General features: G+C 37.2%; 1 protein-coding gene across 2 annotated transcripts; it reads right to left on the reverse strand.

Annotated features, from left to right (window-relative positions):
- Positions 1–64: 64 nt before the first annotated feature.
- Positions 65–6,964, reverse strand: LOC101159942 (chromobox protein homolog 3). 2 transcript variants are annotated; one of them, XM_023964275.1, is made up of 5 exons: positions 6,751–6,964; positions 6,304–6,447; positions 6,065–6,224; positions 1,809–1,966; positions 65–1,036 (listed from the first exon to the last, which is right to left on the reverse strand). In XM_023964275.1, exons 2-5 carry the CDS (start codon positions 6,444–6,446, stop codon positions 916–918), a joined length of 582 nt encoding a protein of 193 aa, XP_023820043.1. In that variant the 5' UTR covers position 6,447; positions 6,751–6,964; the 3' UTR covers positions 65–915. The 2 variants fall into 2 exon arrangements, with proteins under 2 accessions (XP_023820043.1, XP_023820044.1); XM_023964276.1 differs by lacking the exon at positions 6,751–6,964 and having other exon boundaries at positions 6,304–6,740.
- Between the last annotated feature and the right edge of the window lie 7,179 nt (positions 6,965–14,143).

Below are 14,143 nucleotides of genomic sequence, written 5' to 3' on the forward strand. Positions count from 1 at the left end.
TTTAAGTTTTACTGTTTTTTGTGTGATCAAAATAAAAATAATAAAAAAAAAGACAGGAAAAAAATAGTCACAAAAGGTTTCCTTTATTCAGACTTCACAGAGCCATGGTCAACAATAACAGTAGTTCAGTTGCAGGTGTGTTCAAGGTTTAAGGTTGGTGGGAAATGTCAACGTCAGGACAGTGTCATCAGGATGAAAGCATCAAGTAAGTGGAGCTGCATAAATACAGTTTGAGTTCATTCCCTGTAGTCTCAGAGCTAAAGTGCTAAAAGAAAAGATTCAGTTTTAAAGCATTTAAATCTAAACATGTCTTTAAAAGTGAAAATAAATTTGACTTCCTTCTGGGCTAACACCCACAATTCTGAATCATGTTTTTGATCCAATTTTGTTTTTTAATACAAGAAAAAATAAACATGTTGTAGTTTGCTGGTGAAAATTATGTAACGTTTCTCCTGGGTCATCTTTTCACAAACGCTGCACCACCAACAATCTAAAATCTAAATAAAAACCTCACCGATAACAGGTACAGACTGGAAAGGGCTCACAACACAACTAGGACAGTAGAGCAGCCCTCTCACATACAGGTTTTCTTTCTAAGATAGGTAAAAATTACAACATTGTCAAAACAAAAACACATCCACAGTGATCAAGTCTGCTACATAACATACAGGGAAAGCTGCGACAGGTTAGTTTGCCTTCGGATGTGAAGCTCTGCACCTAAGTTAGCTCCAGTCTCCGTCAACGTCCTCAAAGGCAACATCACCAGGATGAAGGCGCTTCGCGTCCCTTCCTGTGGACAATCTCACAACCGCCACAGTCTGAAAGGATGAGAATTGACGCCTCTGATGCTCGGCGAGCAGAGGACACTTGATGGAGGCGGAATTGGGCTTTGGGGATCTGCTCTCCTCCGTGCTTTCACTGCTCCTCGTCTCCACAGTGCCACGTCAGCTTCTGCTCGTAGAAGTCGATGACAACCTGGGGACATCTGGTGCTGGCCTCACGGGCCGGCAGCAGGGCAACATCCTCTGAGTTCTTCCTGTGAGGAGAAATCCCAGCAGAAGACCAAGAAATTAAACAGAGTGCTGAAATAACTATTTTAAAAAAACGTAACTTCAGTTACACAAATTTGTCAATATTCTGTCATAAAGACTAGATCAATAGATCTATCAATTATACGAATGATTAGAACTTACTAGGTGGTTTAGTCTCATAATAAAAATTATTTTTCCTTTTCTTGTTTAAATTACAGTCTAGTTCTTCAACAGCTTTTAATAGTATGGTTTCACACAGTGAAACTCTGAATGCACACATGCTGAAGGTTATCCTGTCTTAAAGTCCAAATATACTTTGCATTACTATAAATAAACACTGTGTCTAAAAGGAGCTCTGGGAATCAGTCATTGTGACATTCTTTACTTTAAAAAGAACATAAAAACAAAGATATTTTTTCTAAAAACTCAAAAAAAAAAGTATTTTGGAAAAGTACAGCAGATAAATCAACTTTCTTTTAACAACATGAAGTCTGGTTCTGGACCATCAGGGGGCCAAAAATGTCCTCCATTTTTATTAAAAACCACTTTGCTGAAAGTCAAAATGATCTTTTTCAAAGTTTAGATAGACCAAACCCACAATTTCCCAGTCTTTATCTGAAATACAGAACATCATTTTTTAAAGAAATGAGAAAAAGAAAGAAAGTGCAGTTCTCTGCAGTGTCTGAAAGCAAAACTGCAGATGTTTGTGACACTGAGACCACAAACATTTAGCTGTGGTATTTTGTGGGCAGCAGTAAGAGGAAGCAGAGCAGTTACCATTTGACTAGAAACATGAGCTCCCCCTTTCTGTCTGTGGAGCCGATGATGCATTCGGGCTCGAGGTAATTGCTGAGGTCGGTGGGAGCGTCTGACTGTTCATCATCTGACTGCAGGACATAGCCGTCACCATGAGAGGCTGAAGCGAGCTCACTGAACTGGAGTAAGAAAAAAAAAGAAAACATTGTTTTAGTTGACTGTGCTTAAACAGTAAACACTAATTTCACTTTAGGAGCATCACAAAACCAACCAAATACACAACATCTGTACTACCAAGTCAAATGATCGAAGCTCTTAACCTTTCTTCAACAGAACCTACCATGCATAAAAACAAATTAAAGCGTTTTATGCAATTACAGTCAGGTTTTTGTGTCCGTATTCATTGTGTGTGGGGTCATGGGGTGTATGTGTGTGTGTGTGTTGGGGGGGGAGTTTAATTCGGTTTGCTGCCTTCATTTTTTATTTTATTTATTTCTGGCTGCTCGTGGCACGAAAAGCACTTTTTTTTAATAAATAAAGTTTGATTTGATGTAGAAACTGAATACACAATAATTATTTAATCAACAAACAGAAAAAAGAATCAAAATAGAACAAAAACTGAACCGCTGTGATGCACTTGGCTGTTTTTACATTATAGTAAAATAAACCCACAGGGGTGCCCAAAACCAGGGGCCTGTTGCACAAAAGTAGAATTAAGACATCCGGGATAAATGACTGAGCTGAGCTCAATGAATCCAAAACATGTGCGTCCAGGCTTAATTGGTTGCACAAAGACCAAGCCAGGATGAGCAGACACGGATTCATCAAGCCAGGTGTAACCAATCCTGGATAGGTGCGCGCTCACGGCTCACTCAAACAGACCCCGCCACAGATCACAGATAAACTGATTTACCATGGCAACTAGAGCCGTGTACTTTTCCCTGCCGGAAGCACAAATCCTCATGGAGGCATACGAGGAGGTTAAAGATATAATTAAGAAGCAGTGATGAAAGTCAGGCAAGGAAAAAATCCCTGAACTTTTCTTTGAGCGATATGGCGGGCACAGAGCGAAATTTTGGAAAAATACGTGGTCTTAGATGCATTCTGGCAGCTAGTTATTCACTTCTTTATCAAGAAACTAAGACTAATTGGAGCATCATGATTTGTCATTCAAACCCCTAGTTTGACTCTCCATTAAGGACTTGCTGGTCCTAAAAAAGAATTTGGAAAATTGCTCAAAGTAACACAATCCTACAATCTACGCTTTTCCTTAAAGCTGCAAAACATACAATTGCTAAAATATAGTAACATCAAAGCCCCAAATGGCAAAAAGAACACCAGTAACTATGATATTCTATGAAAATACCTCAGTTATTTATACATTATTTCTGCTTTAGAAATGACTGATGTACAACATCCACTTGCACTGTTTTCTCAAACTATAATTACATCAAAATATGGGATCTGCTTTAAACTATAATTCTATAACATAATACATCAATTCTTTAACACCAATACTAAGTAATCTGGGAAATATCAAAACAAACATACAAACTAAACTAAACATTGTAAACATTATTTTTTAAGGGAGTGCGGGTCCAAACCATCAAATACTTATAATTAATGTTAACTATACTGAACTAAATCATGGTAATTAGGAAATACAAATAAATTAGATAGAGAAATGTATTCAAAATAAAAACTGAAACTCAAAACTAAAATTGAAATTATTTCAAAATGTGGTTTTGAGATTATTTTACACAAAAAAGTATTTGACCTACACTACCTTAAAATCTTTTTTTTTTTTCCAGCCAAGACCACTTCAATTTGTTTTTTATCGTCTTCTCACAACTGAGGTCGTGACCACGCTCAATAATGACGATGCCTGCCATTATTTTAACACAAATTTGATCGCAAACTCTTCAGATGTGTTTGTGAAAGTTTAGCGTGGGTCCGCCAGTTTTGGTCTCTAGGGAAGCAAGTCACGCTGACCACGTGGTGCAGACAGAGCCAATCAGACCCGTCGACGCATCCGAAAGCAACTAAAACGTCCCGTCATTGGTCAATTAGGCCGGGAAGACGAGAAATGGCCACGACCATAGAGGAAGCGATCTGCGGAGAAATATAGAAAATAAAGCTAAAATTAGCTGATTTCAGACCATTTTCTAATCCGGAAAGCGATTTGTCCGTAGAGATCAGGTCTTTATTTCCCGGAAAGTACGTTCGGTTTGCTCAAAAACCCGGATTTCCGGGAATTCCCGGAAGACTTTCATCACTGAAGAAGAAAGGCAACACCGCCACAGTGATAAAGCACACTCAAAAAGAATTTGAATTAAATTTCCAGCCAATTAAGTTTACGAAAATGTAACTTGTCATTTCAACCAGAAAATTTTATGTTTGTAAATCTTAAGTGAATGAATCATGTCGATCGTACATAAAAATAATCCATTTAAAAGTTACTAATTTCAATCATGTTGATCCAATATGATACCGTTAAATTGGATACATTAGTTATCGCAAAGAATTGTGGGATTCCATTTTCTTTGTCTATCTGGGCAGATTGGGGTCTAAGTGTGAGTTTTTGTCCATGGGATTTATTGTCTAGCTGTTTTACTCTGTTTTAACTAGTGATTTAAACTGTTATGGTTATTTTTTTTCTGCACCATGAGTTAGAGTGTGGGAGAGGATGATGACCAAACCCCTTGTGCGGTAAACTGTTCATGTAACTTAAAACAGAATTTGCATTATTTGAACTCCTGTCCTGTGATGTGGGACATTACTGTGTATTTCATGTCTTTGATGTGAAAATTAAAAGACCCATTGGAAAACATTATCAATGTCAGATGTATAAATAACATTAAAGCAAAAAATTAAGTTATATCATCATAAATTGTGTTAGGAAGTCATACAAATTTAATTTGAATACATTTAATTTAATGAGGTGTGACCAATTGAAGTGATTCAATTTAGTTGGATCAACTTTTATCTTTTTAGAGTGAGCAACAATATTAATTTAAAGTTGGGTCCAACTGCAGTATTTAGATTGAATCAACTTAAATTTATTAGTTTGAACCTAAGTACATTGAGTAGGACCAATATGATTCATTTTTGTTCAAGTAACCCTGTCTAATCATGTGGAAATCCTTTCCATAATTTTCTTATGTTCATTCAAAGTGAACCTGTTTTGAGTGTAGTTTACCTGCTTTAATTTGTCCTTATTCAATAAAGGAACATAATGTTACACATTGTGTTTTAAATGGAATGTGTTTTATTCTATATGACAGAGTACTAGGGCCCCACTAAGGAAAAAAGGATAAAGTCATAAATTTATGAGGCTGGTTCTTTCTGCAGAAAAGCAACATATTCTTTTTACAGTTTTGATAGTGATGAAAATGTGATACTTCATATTCTGGCACATCAGCATGTCTTCGTTTATGAAACCATACTGAGGTACAATTTCACGAAATGCCCCACATCTGTCATTTTAACAACTGTCCTCCTTTAAAACAACTGGTTACAATATTGTGACTTGTCTTTTTTTCCCTTTGTGGCCCTAATATTCTATTATTTTACATATAGCCTTATAGTCTATGGGAAACTGTAAATTATCTAATGATAGCAACATCATCTAAAACTCATTATTTATCCAAAATGATTGAAATTAATGATCACAAACGTTTAAATAATGACAGCGGGTCTAGTTATATGTGATAACAATGTATAGTGAGCAATGAAATAACTATTGGTTTCCATTTGTGGCGACTGCTGACTGACATTAGGGATGAGATTAAATAGATCCTGGAATTTAGCCTGGTCTGGAGCAGGCTAGCTCCACAGAATAAATCTCCATGGTAATTTATACCATAACATATCCTCCTGCCCCCTATCCAGCTTTAGTGCAACCGGATTGGGGATCAATTGAGCCAGGATCACCAAGATATCCTGGCTTAATCCCTTATCCTACTTTTGTGCAACAGGCCCCAGGCCTTGTGGGCCGGTGTCCTACATGTTTTCTAACCAACCTGCCATTAAAGCTCCTAATTGGCTAAACACACCTGATCCAGGTAATCACCAGCCTATAAGGCAGGATTTCTGGAAAACTAGCAGGAGGCCGGCCCTCCAGGCCTGGAAATGGGCACCCATGAAGGTAGATTCCATTAACAACAAATTATTTATATTATGGAATTCGTCCTGGTGTGGTATCAAGTGGTACACTTATGCATTATTTTAAACTTAAAAGCCTAAGCCATTCCACCAGCACATTTGTCTCCACTCACAATCTCCGTCTCCTGCTCGGTCATTTCTTCTTTAGGAACCAGCGTCTGTTCACTCTGCTCCTCTTCGTTCTCCTCTGGGAAAGCCGGAGCGTTCCTCAGGAACTCCTCGATGAGTTCAGGACAGTCCAGGTTGTCTTCAGGCTCCCACGTGTTTTCAGCACTGTGATCACATAAAAAAAAAAAACATTAGGCCACATTAAAGTTGCGGGACTATTGGGATTGGGAAAGATCTCACTCACTCGGTGAAACCCTTCCACTTCAGGAAGTACTCTACTCTCCCGTTAAAGACTCTACGGCGGATTATCTTCTCAACCACGAACTCTTGAACAACTGCGGTAGTCTCCTCCGTCTTCCTCTGTTTGGCCGTCTGCTTCTTTCTCATTCTATCGATATACAATATGTTTTTTTTAAGAATAAAGAAAAATATGACCGGTATCGAGAGAAAGTTAACTTTTCTGGGATCCCTTTGGGACCTAAAGACACAGACAGGCTTTCATTCGGCAGCTCTGTTTGTCCTCGTGCTCCAACTACTGTCTCATTCAAAACAGCTTTGATTTGGTTCAGCTCGGGAATATAACATGTACATATATGTGTTAAGTTTAGAAGGTACAATGAAGGACTCCAGTAACTAAGCTGAAAACACGAAGCGAAGAAGAACACGACAATTTTGAGCAATGTGAACGTACGCTGTCGGTGTTGACTAAATGTCGGCGGCAGTCTGTCGCGAGGCGGCTCTGCGTTGGTCCGCAGACTACACGCACACAGCGCCGACGACGCTGCTTGGTGCGCAAATGTGCCGCTCGGCGTGTTTAAATGAGCAAAACAACTTTTCATGAATGACTTCAAAACAAAGATGGCCGTTTGGTGCTCGGAGGAAGTGGTTGCCAAGGGAAAAGGTCACGACAGAAAAACCGGGAGGAGAAATGGGGGACGACAACTCAAGCGACCAATCAGAGAGAAGCACGCGCGGTCCTGACCAATTACGGAGGTCCGGGGATGCACAACTAACCCGCCCCACTTTACATGTATTTACATTACTTATTATTTATTTAAAAATCAAGAGAGAAGTCTCTCTTTTCTAAACAGAAAATTAAAAAAAGTGTTAAATTATTATCCTATAAGTTTTGTTATTTGAAGTCTCTTAGTCATTATTCATGTTAGGGGAAATTGGGATATCCCTAAGGATTTGTTGTTTTTTATATGACAGCATTGACATAAAAACTAATAAACGTTAATATAGTCTGTTATAATAATACTATTCTAAAATAAATTAACTGAAGTGCTGTTAATAAGTCACACGACTTGGCTGTGTGGATTGTCAATCCCATTTTTACTTTTGAAAAAGTGGGAACACAAAAAGCAAAATTTGGTCAGTGTAGGGCAGGCCATGCTATAAAAATATATAGAGATTTTACTTTGGGGGGAGGGGGTACAGATAAAAAAGCAGAAACCCAAGACCTGTGGTTAAAAAAATAACTAAACAAAAAAATCCTAATAAATGCAAATATAATACAGTGTTTGGTCTATGGCATGTCACAGCAGACTTATTTCAGTTATTAAAAATCAAATTGATTAATTTAACATAAAGTAATGAAGTGAGTGACCTGAAGGAAAAGAAAACATATTTGTCTTTCATTTTAATGCTAAAATGCATTATAATACAATATTTGATTAATAACATTTTATGTGGTTGGTCTGTTATACACACATTACTATACATGTAATTAGCAAATAATAATACATTAACAAACACTACTTTGTTAGAGCAAAAAGTAATATCCTATCTGTTTTAGCACTGCGTTGTGTTAATTTGTTATCCTTCCTGTAGCCACTCAGGGCATCACTGTCAAGATCACAGCATAAAAAGCATTTTTGTGGTTTGGCAGTTTGATTAAGACATAAAGTATTCTCAAAGCATCTGACGGGTAAAACAGCCGCCATTTGACAGAATCATCACTTGGGGGCGCTGTCTACTCAGACCAAAAAGGCCAATACTGCTGCTGCTGCTCCTCCAACACATGAGAGTTTATGCTGGATAGCTTCCAGCAAAAGGCAGTAAAACAAAAGCTTTTACCATGAAGTAGACTTGCACAAAACTGGCTCTGATGCACAAATGATAATGTTTTCCCTTGAAGGCTGAGTACTTGTGCAACGGCTAAACCTGCAGAGGAGCAAAACAGGGCCTTCATCCTTCAGTTTGTCAAAAAAAAAAAAAAAATCACCAATAGCAATGATGATGATCAATGTCTCTGAGGGAAGTAGGTTCTATGTATTTTGCAAATCAAATCCATATAAAATTAAATTTGTGCTTGGAATCTTTCCCATTGACTTTTATATTTGTATCATTGGACACATTTGAAGCTGCTTCTTCTGTTTTCTGGCCTTTAATCTGTAGTTTCTCTCACCAAAGTTAACTTTTAGTGAACAATATTTGCTGCTCCTTAAAAAAAGACCTAATGAACGTGAACTTCATTCATGTGTATAAACATATTTGTTTTTTAATGATGCTGTTGTTGTTAAACAGTTTAATATAAGTTGTTACTTGCTAACATAATTCTTCTTTGGACATTCTACTTTCTGAATTCTTTACAATTCTTGGTCCCCGTGTGTATTTTTGGGGGGGGTTGTATGCTTGTGACCTGTCCCAAAAACCTTTTTGCCCCTCCCTCTGAACGGCTTTATATTATCAGTTGCCATAGTAACCAAACAGTAATCATTGGGTAGTTAAGTATATTTTAGAAATTCCGGTATTCAGTGTTGGAAAAAGCCTGAGTAAATGAAAAATTGCTATTAGCTTATGTTGCTAAAATTTTCCAACAGGTCAGACAGCGGAGGTCAAATTCACGTGTCACCTTGATTGACAGGTGAGTGACATCAGGAACAAACAACTCCCATCCCTTAAGGGTTTGGTGCAGCATCAAACAGGAGAAAGACTGCCTTTGAATTTCACAGGCTACACATTCATCTTTCACCTTGTGTTTTTCTTCCAACCTGTCTGTTCCTCTTACTTTGTTTTATTTCAAGGGAGCTTTGTTGAGCTGATGTGAGTTAAAGGGTGACTAAGCATGTAGACTATGAAAAAGAATGATCAATGGCTGTAAACATTTCCATGGAAACACATTGAGAACTTGAAGAAATGAATAGAAAAATACAGTATATCACGTTGTCAAAAGAAACTTTGGTAAAAAAAAACACAGATCTTTTTAGATTATCTTAAAGTTGAAAAGTTCACTGATTCCTGTTTGTTTCACAAGAAAATAACCTTAAATTTCTCATCATGTGATTCTGTTTGGATTTGTTTCAATGACATTCATCCCTTTTGCCGTCAGTCCTTTGCACTGTCTCGAGTTTTGTAGTTCAATTGTCCATCAGGGAACTTGGACCTTCCTTTCCAGGCAAATAAAATATCTGATTTAAATAAGAATTGAAAAGTTTTATAAATCCAACATATTTGGACTTCGAATGTAAAACTAAAAAACTAAAACAAAGGCCAGATTGCCACGAGTGCAGCTGAGCCTGATCTGATTCCTGGGTGGTAGATCTATCAGTAGACATTTCCCCTCTCATTTCTATTATGCAGCTGTTGAGTGTCTGTTTTCATCAAGAGCTGCCACACTAACCCAGGAATTCAGGTTGTTGACCTTTAACTCCATCTAGGCTTTAAAGCTGTTTTTTTTAACTTATGGTTCCTCCATCCCCTTTCTGTCAGGAGAAAAGTTGACTGTCTCTAATCAGGCTTCACTGATCTTGATGCAAATGAAGTCCATGTATATTATTTGCTCTTTGGGTTCTGCATGATTCATGGATTCCTGAAAAATGCTGACCTGTCAACTATGTGCCGATTACACAGGATATTTCAGTGGCTGATGGAATTTGTTTCAACTCAATTTTTGCTGAAGAAGGTTTTAGAAAGATAGAAGAAAATGTAAAAATGTTTGTCAGAAATAAAAGTTTTTTCTTTTTTTCTTTTTACTTTAGTTGTGAGCAAACAAAATAAAATAGAGATGAGGACATAGATGTTTAGTGGAGGTATTCACACTGACTTCTTCGCAGCTGTCACAGCCTGTTTTCTGAGATCAGTTGACAAGTTTTCGCTTTTGTTACTTTTAAACAAAAGCTATAAAGGTTACATAACCTGCTGAATAGAGAAAAAAGGCTTAAATCTATAGGGTAATCTCATTGAAAGTGCATGTTGTGTCAGTTTTGTCCACATGGCAGATTTTTTTGCTGAAGCTCTCACCAGTCGGGAAGTCAAGCAGGGAGCAGAGGACAGCTTGGATTTTCTGCCCTGCTCTCACATGGGGCTTGTTAGGGCCAAACATCAGGGCTCCAGCTTTTATCCACAGAGCTGACAGCAAAAAAACAAAAGTTGCCTCATTTCAAGATGTTGAGAGCGTGCAGTGATTGAGTGGTATGGCGTCAATGTGAGCTTCTCAGTTTCGCCTATATCTTTAGGGCTGGGTTTAGTCACTGAATGTAATGTAAAAAGTAAATATTCATGCAAACAGGATATTCAAATTTTCCAAAATAAACTTCGTCGATCAAACTTAAAGAAAAGTTAAAAGCCTTTCTGGAATAAACTAGCTTTCTCTACTCACCTCTACCTAAATAGGAATCTAACTCTGACACAAGTCTGCCAGGAAAAGTAATTGATGCTCCCTTGAATGACAAATGTAAGGATCACAATAACCCAGCAGAGCCATGTTTCCAAGAGACCTCAACCATAAAGGCAGAGGCTGCACCAGAGTTTTTTACCCGCACATCTCACCTTGACCTGCAGAAATGAGCAAATCCCCACAGAAAATAGAAACATTTTTTGCAAGTTCAGGCTAAATATAAATTCTTGGAGTCTAAATATTACATCTTCGACAAAGGCAATACGAGAAAAGTCAAACACTTAAGTTTCTGAATAGAAAATATTTGACTATGCTAAACATAAAATCTCTTTCTAGTTAGAACAACTTTGCTATAGCAACTTTGCAATTAAAATATTAATTTTGTCTGGGTAGCTGAGGTGAAAGGCTACCACGCAGGAATCCAGGGTTCGATTCCCGGAGGGGAATGAACAATGGTACTGGGCACAATTCCCATATTAATGGCGAGCAATTAACATCACCCAGTGAGGGTCCTTGGGCAAGACTCTTAACGCTGCTGCCTCCGGAGCGCGGTTCGGCTGCAGCTCACCGCTCCCCCAGGGGATGGGTCGAATGCTTTTTGTTTTCATGTCTTAGTTTGAATAATGAATAGTCTTTTTAATAGATAGAAATGAAATAGACAGATTTTGATTTTTTAAAAAAAGAAAGCTTTAAGTTAGTATCCCATCTGAGACAAATGGAAATGACGCCATGATGGTAAACTAGTAAAACTGACAAAATAATTTTCTCAGGCCATCAGGTCCGTCAAATTTTAGCTCAGGATAGATTTCATTGACTCAAGCAGAAGATGAAGGTAAAATAAATACAGTTAACACTTCTTGTTTTTTAAAGTCTGTAAATCTGACAACTCATTTTTCTGCAGTCCTAAACTTCACCACTTGGTGTCGCTGTCTTCATATCAGATTCCTCCATCCATGGTAACGGCCGCAGAGAAAAAAAAACCGGGCCATTCAATTAGGGGTAGCCTACGTTTCACGTCAAGCAAAAGCTCAAAATATCAATATTATTTATTTATTCAAATACAACAACTAAATGTTTTTATAGTATACACATTTAATGTGCTAAATTAATTAATTGGCAAGCTTAAGCTCAAACAAATTTTAAAAATGTTTTAATGATTGAGAACAATTTCTCAGTTACAACGATGACCTGAGTTTGTTGGTGTTGTAGAAAATGGCGGTGATGAGAACCCTTCCAGTCGACAAATCAACAGGATCACACGGAAAGAGCATTGAAGCAACATCAAGCAAGTTCGTCACCATCCCAAAGCTCTTAGATCAAAGATTTTTATATTCTTTTTGGCAAATTCAAGACTGTGGATTTTTATCACCTTTGCATCACATTTTTAAATTAATGCAACGCAGTCTGAAATGCAGTGTTGGATCTAACTGAGAGCATGAGACACAAATCTTTAAACCTTTTTAATTAGTTTAGTTTGACGTGTAACTCAAGTTCCCCAACCGGGACTTCCACTTACTTTGTCCAGTTGCTGAGAGCTCTGGCCTCTGTTTTCTGCCTAAAAGACAATGATAACTTAAAAATAAGTTAATACCCCTGGTTAATCATTGTTTGTACTATTCAGACTCAGAAAAAATGACACAAAAACTAGTTACAAAGGTTCTCATGTAGTTACACACTTGCTTTATCCACAAAAAAGTTTTTTTATATTCAATGTGTTTCAATATTAGCACTTCTCTGGCGCTTGCTCAGCATTGACAAATTCTTTGTGGGTGTGTGATTTTATAATCAAGTTCTATATTGATCCCGTGTTTTAGATAAAAGCCTACGTCTACAAATATAGTTGATCATAAAAGTGTGAAAAAATAAAGTTGTTTAAAAATGTGAAGGATTCAGCTTCTACTGATCATTTGTAACATTGATTTACTATTGCACTCTTCCACCTCATCTTGAAGCTGTTTTGCATCTGCTTGAAGAGAAGCTAGAAGCTGACTGGCAGAGGTCCGGCTCAGGCGGAGTTTTGGACTCAATGGAAGGGAGCTAGTTTTGATCCTGAGTGAAGCAGCCGTCCATCCATCACCCCATCAGAGCTGACAGCCATTCAGCAAAACCGGTGAAACTCCTGCCAACAATCAAAGGGCCTTTCACTGACAGAATGCAGCTCTGGTCTGTCACTAGAGAAGGGCGTTCCCATGTGTCAGCAGGACAGGTTGCCACCTCCGACTTTTTCTTCTTTTGGCTTTCACTTTGTATTTGATCAAATTCACATGACTGAGGAAGACCACGTGATTTAGCTTTCCTTGCATTCAATATATTTTACTTGAAAGTAGCTTAATAAATAGGTTTATTTGAAATAAATTCAGGCTTGATTTACATAATCAATGGAGCTTCTGTTTTAGTAAACTGTAGCAATGCAGTGTTGGAAACATTGAGATACTTTGGAATTTTTAAACAACATTTCTGCCCCATCTATCAGCATTCAGGAGAGCCAAACAAATAAAAAGTACATGCTCTGAAAATAATTCAATAAAATTAAAGTGTTACTTGAGTCAGTTTTTAATCATATAGTTGATCGAATTTCCTCGGTGTCTAAAATCACTATTTTCATCCTGCTCAGCTTCTTTCTGTTGCTTTTTTTAGAAAAATTGGATGACTTGACAGGAAAAAATTCTAATAAATACTTTCAATCTGGACAAATTCTCAGTAAACAATTTAGTGAAGGAGTCTATAAAAAATGTAATTTAATTGTCTATTTTCATGAAGAAGCTTGTAAAGTTAGAAAGATATGAAACAGATAAATCAGCAGTTTGTTGCTGACAAAATGTCTCCCTGATTGACAGAATAGTGTTTTTTTGTGCTTACATAGAAATGAATTTGATTGTGTTTTTCATTGCACATTTAATGCATGATTTACAAATATGTATCAGAATTATAAATAACTATGTAAAAAAAAACAAATTGTACCCATAAATAAAATAGTCAAGAAATATTAAAAAAAATTATGTCAAGTTTTGTTTATAGATTTGAATGGAATAACCAGAAAATAGCTTGTTGTGTTTGTCTATTTTTTTTCTTTGCAAATTCACACACCCTCCTGCAAATTGTGATCAATAAATAAACTCACACACATTTTTTCTCTTCACTTCCAGCACGTTCTGGTCCGGCTGAATCTTTTAACAACTTGTAATACACAGAACAGCTATTGAGATGCCTGCATGAATCAATTATTCATTTCAGTTTCATAGCACTGAGGATGCTTTGATTGTGAACGGCAAAGAAAGACGCCTGTGTGCTTCATGGCAAGCAGAACGAGTGGACATGTATCCACTGAATCTGTAACTGCTTTGAAATAAAATACTTTCTTTTTTGGACTCGATCCAAAACTGCCTCTCAAAAGGAAATATCTGACTTTTTTTTGTCCGCAATGTAGTTCTATTTTGAGCTGGGTAGTTGAGAGCAGACAACA

Source organism: Oryzias latipes, chromosome 16 (genome assembly GCF_002234675.1).
Source record: "Oryzias latipes chromosome 16, ASM223467v1".
NCBI lineage: Eukaryota > Metazoa > Chordata > Actinopteri > Beloniformes > Adrianichthyidae > Oryzias > Oryzias latipes.